The 16,339-nt window shown below is 43.0% G+C and overlaps 1 protein-coding gene across 1 annotated transcript in view; it reads right to left on the minus strand.

Annotated features, from left to right (window-relative positions):
* Window positions 1-16,339, minus strand: part of CNGB3 (cyclic nucleotide gated channel subunit beta 3) — a 477,293-nt gene that overhangs the window by 149,671 nt on the left and 311,283 nt on the right. Inside the window, exon 10 of the mRNA XM_073679549.1 lies at window positions 16,018-16,140. Within this exon, the coding sequence (XP_073535650.1) occupies window positions 16,018-16,140 (123 nt within the window). The remainder of the gene's footprint in view (window positions 1-16,017; window positions 16,141-16,339) is intronic.

Consider the following 16,339-nt stretch of genomic DNA (forward strand, 5'->3'; position numbering starts at 1 on the left):
TATCCTCAGTACGTTATACATACAGCGTTCAGCATAAGTGAGTACACCCCCCTCTATCCTCAGTACTTTATACATACAGTGTTGAGCATAAGTCAGTACACCCCCTTGTATCCTCAGTACTTTTTACATACAGTGTTCAGCATAAGTGAGTACACCCCCCTGTATCCTCAGTACGTTATACATAGAGCGCTCAGCATAAGTGAGTACACCCTCCTGTATCCTCAGTACGTTATACATACAGCGCTCAGCAAAAGTGAGTACACTCCCCTGTATTCTTAGTACGTTATACATACAGTGTTCAGCATAAGTCAGTACACCCCCCTGTATCCTCAGTACGTTATACATACAGCGCTCAGCATAAGTGAGTAAACCCCTGTATTCTCAGTACATTATACATACAGCGCTCAGCATAAGTGAGTACACCCCCCTGTATCCTCAGTACGTTATACATACAGCGCTCAGCATAAGTGAGTACACCCCCTGTATCCTCAGTACGTTATACATACAGCGCTCAGCATAAGTGAGTACACCCCCTGTATACTCAGTACTTTATACATACAGCGTTCAGCATAAGTGAGTACACCCCCCTGTATTCTCAGTACATTATACATACAGCGCTCAGCAAAAGTGAGTACACCCCCCTGTATCCTCAGTACGTTATACATACAGCGCTCAGCATAAGTCAGTACACCCCCTGTATACTCAGTACGTTATACATACAGCGCTCAGCATAAGTCAGTACACCCCCTGTATACTCAGTACGTTATACATACAGCGCTCAGCAAAAGTGAGTACACCCCCCTGTATTCTCAGTACGTTATACATACATCGCTCAGCAAAAGTGAGTACACCTCCCTGTATTCTCAGTACGTTATACATACAGCGCTCAGCAAAAGTGAGTACACCCCCCTGTATTCTCAGTACATTATACATACAGCGCTCAGCATAAGTGAGTACACCCCCCTGTATCCTCAGTCCTTTTTACATACAGTGTTCAGCATAAGTGAGTACACCCCCCTGTATCCTCAGTACGTTATACATACAGCGCTCAGCAAAAGTGAGTACACCCCCTGTATCCTCAGTACGTTATACATACAGTGTTCAGCATAAGTGAGTACACTCCCCTGTATTCTTAGTACGTTATACATACAGTGTTCAGCATAAGTCAGTACACCCCCCTGTATCCTCAGTACGTTATACATACAGCGCTCAGCATAAGTGAGTAAACCCCTGTATTCTCAGTACATTATACATACAGCGCTCAGCATAAGTGAGTACACCCCCCTGTATCCTCAGTACGTTATACATACAGCGCTCAGCATAAGTGAGTACACCCCCCTGTATCCTCAGTATGTTATACATACAGCGTTCAGCATAAGTGAGTACACCCCCTGTATCCTCAGTACGTTATACATACAGCGCTCAGCATAAGTCAGTACACCCCCCTGTATTCTCAGTACATTATACATACAGCGTTCAGCATAAGTGAGTACACCCCCCTGTATTCTCAGTACATTACACATACAGGGCTCAGCAAAAGTGAGTACACCCCCCTGTATCCTCAGTACGTTATACATACAGCGCTCAGCATAAGTGAGTACACCCCCCTGTATTCTCAGTATGTTATACATACAGCGCTCAGCAAAAGTGAGTACACCCCCCTGTATTCTCAGTACGTTATACATACAGCGCTCAGCATAAGTGAGTACACCCCCCTGTATTCTCAGTATGTTATACATACAGCGCTCAGCAAAAGTGAGTACACCCCTCTGTATCCTCAGTACGTTATACATACAGCGCTCAGCATAAGTCAGTACAGCCCCCTGTATCCTCAGTACGTTATATATACAGCGCTCAGCAAAAGTGAGTACACCCTCCTGTTTCCTCAGTACGTTATATATACAGCGTTCAGCATAAGTGAGTACACCCCCTGTATACTCAGAACTTTATAGATACAGCGCTCAGCATAAGTGAGTACACCCCCTGTATACTCAATACTTTATACATACAGCGTTCAGCATAAGTGAGTACACCCCCCTGTATTCTCAGTACGTTATACATACATCGCTCAGCAAAAGTGAGTACACCCCCCTGTATTCTCAGTACGTTATACATACAGCGCTCAGCAAAAGTGAGTACACCCCCCTGTATTCTCAGTAAATTATACATACAGCGCTCAGCATAAGTGAGTACACCCCCCTGTATCCTCAGTACTTTTTACATACAGTGTTCAGCATAAGTGAGTACACCCCCCTGTATCCTCAGTACGTCATACATACAGCGCTCAGCAAAAGTGAGTACACCCCCTGTATCCTCAGTACGTTATACATACAGCGTTCAGCATAAGTGAGTACACCCCCCTGTATCCTCAGTACTTTATACATACAGTGTTGAGCATAAGTCAGTACACCCCCCTGTATCCTCAGTACGTTATACATACAGCGCTCAGCATAAGTGAGTACACCCCCCTGTATTCTCAGTACATTATAGATACAGCGCTCAGCATAAGTGAGTACACCCCCCTGTATCCTCAGTACGTTATACATACAGCGCTCAGCATAAGTGAGTACACCCCCCTGTATCCTCAGTACGTTATACATACAGCATTCAGCATAAGTGAGTACACCCCCCTGTATCCTCAGTACGTTATACATACAGCGTTCAGCATAAGTGAGTACAACCCCCTGTATCCTCAGTACGTTATACATACAGGGTTCAGCATAAGTGAGTACACCCCCCTGTATCCTCAGTACGTTATACATACAGCGTTCAGCATAAGTGAGTACACCCCCCTGTATCCTCAGTACGTTATACATACAGCGCTCAGCATAAGTCAGTACACCCCCTGTATTCTCAGTACATTATACATACAGCGTTCAGCATAAGTGAGTACACCCCCCTGTATTCTCAGTACATTACACATACAGGGCTCAGCAAAAGTGAGTACACCCCCCTGTATCCTCAGTACGTTATACATACAGCGCTCAGCATAAGTGAGTACACCCCCCTGTATCCTCAGTACGTTATACATACAGCGCTCAGCATAAGTCAGTACACCCCCCTGTATTCTCAGTACATTATACATACAGCGTTCAGCATAAGTCAGTACACCCCCCTGTATCCTCAGTACGTTATACATACAGCGCTCAGCATAAGTCAGTACACCCCCTGTATACTCAGTACGTTATACATACAGCGCTCAGCATAAGTCAGTACACCCCCTGTATACTCAGTACGTTATACATACAGCGCTCAGCAAAAGTGAGTACACCCCCCCTGTATTCTCAGTACGTTATACATACATCGCTCAGCAAAAGTGAGTACACCCCCCTGTATTCTCAGTACGTTATACATACAGCTCTCAGCAAAAGTGAGTACACCCCCCTGTATTCTCAGTACATTATACATACAGCGCTCAGCATAAGTGAGTACACCCCCCTGTATCCTCAGTACTTTTTACATACAGTGTTCAGCATAAGTGAGTACACCCCCCTGTATCCTCAGTACGTTATACATACAGCGCTCAGCAAAAGTGAGTACACCCCCTGTATCCTCAGTACGTTATACATACAGCGTTCAGCATAAGTGAGTACACCTCCCTGTATCCTCAGTACTTTATACATACAGTGTTGAGCATAAGTCAGTACACCCCCCTGTATCCTCAGTACGTTATACATACAGCGCTCAGCATAAGTGAGTACACCCCCCTGTATTCTCAGTAAATTATACATACAGCGCTCAGCATAAGTGAGTACACCCCCCTGTATCCTCAGTACGTTATACATACAGCGCTCAGCATAAGTGAGTACACCCCCCTGTATCCTCAGTACGTTATACATACAGCGCTCAGCATAAGTGAGTACACCCCCCTGTATTCTCAGTACATCATACATACAGCGTTCAGCATAAGTGAGTACACCCCCCTGTATTCTCAGTACGTTATACATACAGCGCTCAGCAAAAGTGAGTACACTCCCCTGTATTCTCAGTACGTTATACATACAGTGTTCAGCATAAGTCAGTACACCCCCCTGTATCCTCAGTACGTTATACATACAGCGCTCAGCATAAGTGAGTACACCCCCCTGTATTCTCAGTACATTATACATACAGCGCTCAGCATAAGTGAGTACACCCCCCTGTATCCTCGGTACGTTATACATACAGCGTTCAGCATAAGTGAGTACACCCCCCTGTATCCTCAGTAGGTTATACATACAGCGTTCAGCATAAGTGAGTACACCCCCTGTATCCTCAGTACGTTATACATACAGCGCTCAGCATAAGTCAGTACACCCCCCTGTATTCTCAGTACATTATACATACAGCGTTCAGCATAAGTGAGTACACCCCCCTGTATTCTCAGTACATTACACATACAGGGCTCAGCAAAAGTGAGTACACCCCCCTGTATCCTCAGTACGTTATACATACAGCGCTCAGAATAATGAGTACACCCCCCTGTATCCTCAGTATGTTATACATACAGCGCTCAGCATAAGTGAGTACACCCCCCTGTATTCTCAGTACATTATACATACAGCGTTCAGCATAAGGGAGTACACCCCCCTGTATCCTCAGTACGTTATACATACAGCGCTCAGCGTAAGTGAGTACACCCCCTTGTATTCTCAGTACGTTATATATACAGCGTTCAGCATAAGTGAGTACACCCCCTGTATTCTCAGTACTTTATACATACAGCGTTCAGCATAAGTAAGTAAACCCCCCTGTACTCTCAGTACGTTATATATACTGCGTTCAGCATAAGTCAGTACACCCCCCATGTATTCTCAATATGTTATATATACAGCGTTCAGAATAAGTCAGTACACCACTCTGTATTATCAGTACATTATATATACAGTGCTCAGCATAAGTGAGTACACCCCCTTGTATCCTCAGTACGTTATATATACAGCGCTCAGCATAAGTAAGTACACCCCCCTGAACTCTCAGAACGTTATATATACAGCGTTCAGCAAAGGTCAGTACACCCCCCTGTATTCTCAATATGTTATATATACAGCATTCAGCATAAGTCAGTACACCCCCCTGTATTCTCAGTACTTTATACATACAGCATTCAGCATAAGTAAGTACATCCCCCTGTACTCTCAGTACGTTATATATACAGGCTCAGCATAAGTAAGTACACCCCCCTGTATTCACAGTACGTTATATATACAGCGTTCAGCATAAGTCAGTACAGCCCCCTGTATCCTCAGTACGTTATATATACAGCGCTCAGCAAAAGTGAGTACACCCTCCTGTATTCTCAGTACGTTATACATACAGAGCTCAGCAAAAGTGAGTACACCCCCCTGTATTCTCAGTACTTTATACATACAGCGTTCAGCATAAGTGAGTACACCCCCCTGTACTCTCAGTACGTTATACATACAGCGCTCAGCAAAAGTGAGTACACCCCCTGTATTCTCAGTACGTTATACATACAGCGTTCAGCATAAGTCAGTACACCCCCCTTTATCCTCAGTACGTTATACATACAGCGCTCAGCAAAAGTGAGTACACCCCCCTGTATTCTCAGTACGTTATACATACAGCGCTCAGCAAAAGTGAGTACACCCCCTGTATTCTCAGTACGTTATACATACAGCGCTCAGCATAAGTGAGTACACCCCCCTGTATCCTCAGTACATTATACATACAGCGCTCAGCAAAAGTGAGTACACCCCCCTGTATCCTCAGTACATTATACATACAGCGCTCAGCAAAAGTGAGTACACCCCCCTGTATACTCAGTACTTCATACATACAGCGCTCAGCATAAGTGAGTACACCCCCCTGTATTCTCAGTACTTTATACATACAGCGTTCAGCATAAGTGAGTACACCCCCTGTATACTCAGAACTTTATAGATACAGCGCTCAGCATAAGTGAGTACACCCCCTGTATACTCAATACTTTATACATACAGCGTTCAGCATAAGTGAGTACACCCCCCTGTATTCTCAGTACGTTATACATACATCGCTCAGCAAAAGTGAGTACACCCCCCTGTATTCTCAGTACGTTATACATACAGCGCTCAGCAAAAGTGAGTACACCCCCCTGTATTCTCAGTACATTATACATACAGCGCTCAGCATAAGTGAGTACACCCCCCTGTATCCTCAGTACTTTTTACATACAGTGTTCAGCATAAGTGAGTACACCCCCCTGTATCCTCAGTACGTTATACATACAGCGCTCAGCAAAAGTGAGTACACCCCCTGTATCCTCAGTACGTTATACATACAGCGTTCAGCATAAGTGAGTACACCCCCCTGTATCCTCAGTACTTTATACATACAGTGTTGAGCATAAGTCAGTACACCCCCCTGTATCCTCAGTACGTTATACATACAGCGCTCAGCATAAGTGAGTACACCCCCTGTATTCTCAGTACATTATAGATACAGCGGTCAGCATAAGTGAGTACACCCCCCTGTATCCTCAGTACGTTATACATACAGCGCTCAGCATAAGTGAGTACACCCCCTGTATTCTCAGTACATTATACATACAGCGCTCAGCATAAGTGAGTACACCCCCCTGTATCCTCAGTACGTTATACATACAGCGCTCAGCATAAGTGAGTACACCCCCTGTATCCTCAGTACGTTATACATACAGCGTTCAGCATAAGTGAGTACACCCCCCTGTATCCTCAGTACGTTATACATACAGCGTTCAGCATAAGTGAGTACACCCCCCTGTATCCTCAGTACGTTATACATACAGGGTTCAGCATAAGTGAGTACACCCCCCTGTATCCTCAGTACGTTATACATACAGCGTTCAGCATAAGTGAGTACACCCCCCTGTATCCTCAGTACGTTATACATACAGCGCTTAGCATAAGTCAGTACACCCCCCTGTATTCTCAGTACATTATACATACAGCGTTCAGCATAAGTGAGTACACCCCCCTGTATTCTCAGTACATTACACATACAGGGCTCAGCAAAAGTGAGTACACCCCCCTGTATCCTCAGTACGTTATACATACAGCGCTCAGCAAAAGTGAGTACACCCCCCTGTATCCTCAGTACGTTATACATACAGCGCTCAGCATAAGTCAGTACACCCCCCTGTATTCTCAGTACATTATACATACAGCGTTCAGCATAAGTCAGTACACCCCCCTGTATCCTCTGTACGTTATACATACAGCGCTCAGCATAAGTCAGTACACCCCCTGTATACTCAGTACGTTATACATACAGCGCTAAGCATAAGTCAGTACACCCCCTGTATACTCAGTACGTTATACATACAGCGCTAAGCATAAGTCAGTACACCCCCTGTATACTCAGTACGTTATACATACAGCGCTCAGCAAAAGTGAGTACACGCCCCCCGTATTCTCAGTACGTTATACATACATCGCTCAGCAAAAGTGAGTACACCCCCCTGTATTCTCAGTACGTTATACATACATCGCTCAGCAAAAGTGAGTACACCCCCCTGTATTCTCAGTACGTTATACATACAGCTCTCAGCAAAAGTGAGTACACCCCCCTGTATTCTCAGTACATTATACATACAGCGCTCAGCATAAGTGAGTACACCCCCCTGTATCCTCAGTACTTTTTACATACAGTGTTCAGCATAAGTGAGTACACCCCCCTGTATCCTCAGTACGTTATACATACAGCGCTCAGCAAAAGTGAGTACACCCCCTGTATCCTCAGTACGTTATACATACAGCGTTCAGCATAAGTGAGTACACCTCCCTGTATCCTCAGTACTTTATACATACAGTGTTGAGCATAAGTCAGTACACCCCCCTGTATCCTCAGTACGTTATACATACAGCTCTCAGCATAAGTGAGTACACCCCCCTGTATTCTCAGTACATTATACATACAGCGCTCAGCATAAGTGAGTACACCCCCCTGTATCCTCAGTACGTTATACATACAGCGCTCAGCATAAGTGAGTACACCCCCCTGTATCCTCAGTACGTTATACATACAGCGCTCAGCATAAGTGAGTACACCCGCCTGTATCCTCAGTACATTATATATACAGTGTTCAGCATAAGTGAGTACACCCCCCTGTATCCTCAGTACGTTATACATACAGCGCTCAGCATAAGTGAGTACACCCCCCTGTATTCTCAGTACATCATACATACAGCGTTCAGCATAAGTGAGTACACCCCCTGTATTCTCAGTACGTTATACATACAGCGCTCAGCAAAAGTGAGTACACTCCCCTGTATTCTCAGTACGTTATACATACAGCGCTCAGCATAAGTCAGTACACCCCCCTGTATCCTCAGTACGTTATACATACAGCGCTCAGCATAAGTGAGTACACCCCCCTGTATTCTCTGTACATTATACATACAGCGCTCAGCATAAGTGAGTACACCCCCCTGTATCCTCAGTACGTTATACATACAGCGTTCAGCATAAGTGAGTACACCCCCCTGTATCCTCAGTACGTTATACATACAGCGTTCAGCATAAGTGAGTACACCCCCCTGTATCCTCAGTACGTTATACATACAGCGCTCAGCATAAGTCAGTACACCCCCCTGTATTCTCAGTACATTATACATACAGCGTTCAGCATAAGTGAGTACACCCCCCTGTATTCTCAGTACATTACACATACAGGGCTCAGCAAAAGTGAGTACACCCCCCTGTATCCTCAGTACGTTATACATACAGCGCTCAGAATAAGTGAGTACACCCCCCTGTATCCTCAGTATGTTATATATACAGCGTTCAGCATAAGTGAGTACACCCCCTGTATTCTCAGTACTTTATACATACAGCGTTCAGCATAAGTAAGTAAACCCCCCTGTACTCTCAGTACGTTATATATACAGCGTTCAGCATAAGTCAGTACACCCCTCTGTATTATCAGTACATTATATATACAGTGCTCAGCATAAGTGAGTACACCCCCTTGTATCCTCAGTACGTTATATATACAGCGCTCAGCATAAGTAAGTACACCCCCCTGAACTCTCAGTACGTTATATATACAGCGTTCAGCAAAGGTCAGTATACCCCCCTGTATTCTCAATATGTTATATATACAGCATTCAGCATAAGTCAGTACACCCCCCTGTATTCTCAGTACTTTATACATACAGCATTCAGCATAAGTAAGTACATCCCCCTGTACTCTCAGTACGTTATACATACAGCATTCAGCATAAGTAAGTACATCCCCCTGTACTCTCAGTACGTTATATATACAGGCTCAGCATAAGTAAGTACACCCCCCTGTATTCACAGTACGTTATATATACAGCGTTCAGCATAAGTCAGTACACCCTCCTGTATTCTCAGTACGTTATATATACAGCGTTCAGCATAAGTGAGTACACCCCCTCTATTCTCAGTACGTTATATATACAGCGTTCAGCGTACGTACACCCCCCTGCATTCTCAGTACGTTATATATACAGTGCTCAGCATAAGTGAGTACACCCCCCTGTATTCTCAGTACGTTATATATACAGCGTTCAGTATAAGTGAGTACACCCCCTGTATTCTCAGGACTTTATACATACAGCGCTCAGCATAAGTAAGTACACCCCCCTGTACTCTCAGTATGTTATACATATAGCATTCAGCATAAATAAGTACACCCCCCTGTATTCACAGTACGTTATATATACAGCATTCAGCATAAGTCAGTACACCCTCCTGTATTCTCAGTACGTTATATATACAGCGTTCAGCATAAGTCAGTACATCCCCCTGTATTCTCAGTACGTTATATATACAGCGTTCAGCATAAGTGAGTACACCCCCTGTATTCTCAGTACGTTATACAAACAGAGTTCAGCATAAGTAAGTACACCCCCCTGCATTCTCAGTACGTTATATATACAGCGTTCAGCATAAGTGAGTACACCCCCTGTATTCTCAGCACGTTATATATACAGCGTTCAGCATAAGTAAGTACACCCCCCTGCATTCTCAGTACATTATATATACCGTGCTCAGCATAAGTGAGTACACCCCTGTATTATCAGTAAAGTATACATACAGCGCTCAGCATAAGTAAGTACACCCCCCCTGTACTCTCAGTACATTATATATACAGCGTTCAGGATAAGTCAGTACACCCCCCTGTATTCTCAGTACGTTATATATACAGCGTTCAGCATAAGTCAGTACACCCCCCTGTATTCTCAGTACGTTATATATACAGCGTTCAGCATAAATTAGTACACCCCCCTGTATTCTCAGTACATTATATATACAGCGTTCAGCATAAGTAAGTACACCCCTCTGTATTCTCAGTACGTTATATATACAGCATTCAGCATAAGTCAGTACACCCCCTGTATTCTCAGTATGTTATACATACAGCGTTCAGCATAAGTAAGTACATCCCCCTGTATTCTCAGTACGTTATATACACAGCGTTCAGCATAAGTAAGTACATCCCCCTGTATTCTCAGTACGTTATATATACAGCGTTCAGCATAAGTCAGTACACCCCCCTGTATTCTCAGTACGTTATATATACAGCGTTCAGCATAAATCAGTACACCCCCCTGTATTCTCAGTACATTATATATACAGCGTTCAGCATAAGTAAGTACACCCCTCTGTATTCTCAGTACGTTATATATACAGCATTCAGCATAAGTCAGTACACCCCCTGTATTCTCAGTATGTTATACATACAGCGTTCAGCATAAGTAAGTACATCCCCCTGTATTCTCAGTACATTATACATACAGCGCTCAGCAAAAGTGAGTACACCCCCCTGTATTCTCAGTAAATTATACATACAGCGCTCAGCATAAGTGAGTACACCCCCCTGTATTCTCAGTACGTTATATACACAGCGTTCAGCATAAGTAAGTACATCCCCCTGTATTCTCAGTACGTTATACATACAGCTTTCAGCATAAGTCAATACACCCCCCCTGTATTCTCAGCACGTTATATATACAGCGTTCAGCATAAGTAAGTACACCCCCCTGTATTCTCAGTACGTTATATATACAGCATTCAGCATAAGTCAGTACACTCCCTGTATTCTCAGTATGTTATATACACAGCGTTCAGCATAAGTAAGTACATCCCCCTGTATTCTCAGTACGTTATATACACAGCGTTCAGCATAAGTAAGTACATCCCCCTGTATTCTCAGTACGTTATACATACAGCTTTCAGCATAAGTCAATACACCCCCCCTGTATTCTCAGCACGTTATATATACAGCGTTCAGCATAAGTAAGTACACCCCCCTGTATTCTCAGTACGTTATATATACAGCATTCAGCATAAGTCAGTACACTCCCTGTATTCTCAGTATGTTATACATACAGCGTTCAGCATAAGTAAGTACATCCCCCTGTATTCTCAGTACGTTATATACACAGCGTTCAGCATAAGTAAGTACATCCCCCTGTATTCTCAGTACGTTATATATACAGCGTTCAGCATAAGTCAGTACACCCCCCTGTATTCTCAGTACGTTATACATACAGCATTCAGCATAAGTCAGTACACTCCCTGTATTCTCAGTATGTTATACATACAGCGTTCAGCATAAGTAAGTACATCCCCCTGTATTCTCAGTACGTTATATACACAGCGTTCAGCATAAGTCAGTACACCCCTCTGTATTATCAGTACATTATATATACAGTGCTCAGCATAAGTGAGTACACCCCCTTGTATCCTCAGTACGTTATATATACAGCGCTCAGCATAAGTAAGTACACCCCCCTGAACTCTCAGTACGTTATATATACAGCGTTCAGCAAAGGTCAGTATACCCCCCTGTATTCTCAATATGTTATATATACAGCATTCAGCATAAGTCAGTACACCCCCCTGTATTCTCAGTACTTTATACATACAGCATTCAGCATAAGTAAGTACATCCCCCTGTACTCTCAGTACGTTATACATACAGCATTCAGCATAAGTAAGTACATCCCCCTGTACTCTCAGTACGTTATATATACAGGCTCAGCATAAGTAAGTACACCCCCCTGTATTCACAGTACGTTATATATACAGCGTTCAGCATAAGTCAGTACACCCTCCTGTATTCTCAGTACGTTATATATACAGCGTTCAGCATAAGTGAGTACACCCCCTCTATTCTCAGTACGTTATATATACAGCGTTCAGCGTACGTACACCCCCCTGCATTCTCAGTACGTTATATATACAGTGCTCAGCATAAGTGAGTACACCCCCCTGTATTCTCAGTACGTTATATATACAGCGTTCAGTATAAGTGAGTACACCCCCTGTATTCTCAGGACTTTATACATACAGCGCTCAGCATAAGTAAGTACACCCCCCTGTACTCTCAGTATGTTATACATATAGCATTCAGCATAAATAAGTACACCCCCCTGTATTCACAGTACGTTATATATACAGCATTCAGCATAAGTCAGTACACCCTCCTGTATTCTCAGTACGTTATATATACAGCGTTCAGCATAAGTCAGTACATCCCCCTGTATTCTCAGTACGTTATATATACAGCGTTCAGCATAAGTGAGTACACCCCCTGTATTCTCAGTACGTTATACAAACAGAGTTCAGCATAAGTAAGTACACCCCCCTGCATTCTCAGTACGTTATATATACAGCGTTCAGCATAAGTGAGTACACCCCCTGTATTCTCAGCACGTTATATATACAGCGTTCAGCATAAGTAAGTACACCCCCCTGCATTCTCAGTACATTATATATACCGTGCTCAGCATAAGTGAGTACACCCCTGTATTATCAGTAAAGTATACATACAGCGCTCAGCATAAGTAAGTACACCCCCCCTGTACTCTCAGTACATTATATATACAGCGTTCAGGATAAGTCAGTACACCCCCCTGTATTCTCAGTACGTTATATATACAGCGTTCAGCATAAGTCAGTACACCCCCCTGTATTCTCAGTACGTTATATATACAGCGTTCAGCATAAATTAGTACACCCCCCTGTATTCTCAGTACGTTATATATACAGCGTTCAGCATAAGTAAGTACACCCCTCTGTATTCTCAGTACGTTATATATACAGCATTCAGCATAAGTCAGTACACCCCCTGTATTCTCAGTATGTTATACATACAGCGTTCAGCATAAGTAAGTACATCCCCCTGTATTCTCAGTACGTTATATACACAGCGTTCAGCATAAGTAAGTACATCCCCCTGTATTCTCAGTACGTTATATATACAGCGTTCAGCATAAGTCAGTACACCCCCCTGTATTCTCAGTACGTTATATATACAGCGTTCAGCATAAATCAGTACACCCCCCTGTATTCTCAGTACATTATATATACAGCGTTCAGCATAAGTAAGTACACCCCTCTGTATTCTCAGTACGTTATATATACAGCATTCAGCATAAGTCAGTACACCCCCTGTATTCTCAGTATGTTATACATACAGCGTTCAGCATAAGTAAGTACATCCCCCTGTATTCTCAGTACATTATACATACAGCGCTCAGCAAAAGTGAGTACACCCCCCTGTATTCTCAGTAAATTATACATACAGCGCTCAGCATAAGTGAGTACACCCCCCTGTATTCTCAGTACGTTATATACACAGCGTTCAGCATAAGTAAGTACATCCCCCTGTATTCTCAGTACGTTATACATACAGCTTTCAGCATAAGTCAATACACCCCCCCTGTATTCTCAGCACGTTATATATACAGCGTTCAGCATAAGTAAGTACACCCCCCTGTATTCTCAGTACGTTATATATACAGCATTCAGCATAAGTCAGTACACTCCCTGTATTCTCAGTATGTTATATACACAGCGTTCAGCATAAGTAAGTACATCCCCCTGTATTCTCAGTACGTTATATACACAGCGTTCAGCATAAGTAAGTACATCCCCCTGTATTCTCAGTACGTTATACATACAGCTTTCAGCATAAGTCAATACACCCCCCCTGTATTCTCAGCACGTTATATATACAGCGTTCAGCATAAGTAAGTACACCCCCCTGTATTCTCAGTACGTTATATATACAGCATTCAGCATAAGTCAGTACACTCCCTGTATTCTCAGTATGTTATACATACAGCGTTCAGCATAAGTAAGTACATCCCCCTGTATTCTCAGTACGTTATATACACAGCGTTCAGCATAAGTAAGTACATCCCCCTGTATTCTCAGTACGTTATATATACAGCGTTCAGCATAAGTCAGTACACCCCCCTGTATTCTCAGTACGTTATACATACAGCGTTCAGCATAAGTAAGTTCACCCCCTGTATTCTCAGTATGTTATACATACAGCGTTCAGCATAAGTCAGTACATCCCCCCTGTATTCTCAGCACGTTATATATACAGCGTTCAGCATAAGTAAGTACACCCCCCCTGTATTCTCAGTACGTTATATATACAGCGTTCAGCATTAGTAAGTACATCCCCTGTATTCTCAGTACGTTATACATACAGTGCTCTGCGTAAGTGAGTACACCCCCTGTATTGTCAATTCGTTATACATACAGCGTTCAGGATAAGTGAGTACACCCCCCTGTATCCTCAGTACTTTATACATACAGCGTTCAGCATAAGTGAGTACACCCCCCTGTATCCTCAGTACATTATACATACAACGCTCAGCATAAGTCAGTACACCCCCCTGTATTCTCATTACGTTATACATGCAGCACTCAGCTTAAGTGAGTACACCTCTGTATTCTCAATACTTTATATATACAGCATTCAGCGTAAGTGAGTACACCCCCCTGTATTCTAACTGTTATATATACAGCGCTCAGCATAAGTGAGTACATCCTCTGTATTCTCAGCACATTATATATACAGTACTCAGCGAGAGTACACCCCCTGTATTCTCAGTACATTATATATACAGTGCTCAGCATAAGTGAGTACACCCCCTGTATTCTCAGTACATCTTATATATGCTGGACGGGATGGGTGGCACCTGCGCAGTGAGGCACCAGAGTCAGCACTTATGCATACCACACTGCGGCGCCATTTTATTGAAGACACTGTATATGCGAATTTGCAGACGTCTTTAAAACAAATGGCGCAGAATACTGCGGTATGCGCATCTGCTGACTCCTGCGCCATAAATAAAATTAAAAATGTACCAATAAAAATGCTCGCCACCCGGGCGTAGAACGGGTTTAATAGCTAGTTACATACATCCGAAGGAAGCGAGAGAGCAGCAGCTTTCACTTCCCCTGGATGTATTTAATTTGTCCAAAGGAGGGGAGAGTGGAGCCAGCGCTGATTGACCATAGGGATTGCATGACATAACAGTGTAATACGATCCTTGGGAGAGCCAATGCCTACAGCACTGGAACGGTGCCGGCATGAACGGTGTGATTATAGGTGTTATTATGTAACAAGGGGGAAAAATAAGCATTGAGAAGGGGTTGTTTGAGTAGTGGACAACCCCTTTAAGCAGTTCAGTACGTGATACATGACTGGAATCAGGCTCTCTGCCCCTACATTACACTGCTCTCAGATTACATAGCACAAACCTACTGATAGATTCCCTTTAAAGGAACAACGCCTGTAGAAATAAAGGAAAATGTTTTCTCACAAATCTATTATACCTCTTGCTTTGTTCACTTTCAGGCTTGTTGAAGTGCATTATGAGCATGGTGGTGTATGTCACTTTGAGCTACTTTCATAAAGTCCCACGATACATTGGATGCATAAATAATACACTTCATCTTGGATCTCTCCATCATTTTTATTGTCTTTGTGTCATTTGTAGAGCAAATGAAATAACAAGCTGTCAGTCCTGTCAAATGACTGATAGTTAAACGGGTGGCTTCTGAATTTGACCTTTTGTGATAGCATATTAGCATTAACTGTGCTTCATGTCATACGCATATCACCCTACTAAAAATACCCTATGAGCATCTAAAAGGTTATTGTGCCATAATGGGGGGGTTAAATCTGATGTGATGTGTGCAGACATTTTAACCATTCCATGCATCAAGCTGAACATTTGCCGACAAATATTTAGTAGCGTAAGGTTAAGCAGAACTTACATGTTGCCATTTCCATCATAAACCCATTTGGTGCTACCAATGCCTTCGTAAGTGGACGCCCAGTAATAAATGCATGCATTGATGTGAAGAATGAACAATAAGTAGCCTGTGGTTCTAATGACTCTGTGAAAGAAATAATACATTTGGTGGGTGGAATAATTTGAGGAAGGGAAACAATGTTTGGGTCAGGAAATTAGTATCAATAAATTAATAAAACATGATATCACGCAATTATTTATTCTTTATTTTTTTTTATTTCTACAAGATGGTATATTTTTATATCCGCGTTAAGAAATCCATTTTCTATTCTGTTATAGGAACA

Source organism: Phyllobates terribilis, unplaced genomic scaffold (genome assembly GCF_046119375.1).
Source record: "Phyllobates terribilis strain yellow unplaced genomic scaffold, ASM4611937v1 Scaffold_4__5_contigs__length_816908805, whole genome shotgun sequence".
Taxonomy (NCBI): domain Eukaryota; kingdom Metazoa; phylum Chordata; class Amphibia; order Anura; family Dendrobatidae; genus Phyllobates; species Phyllobates terribilis.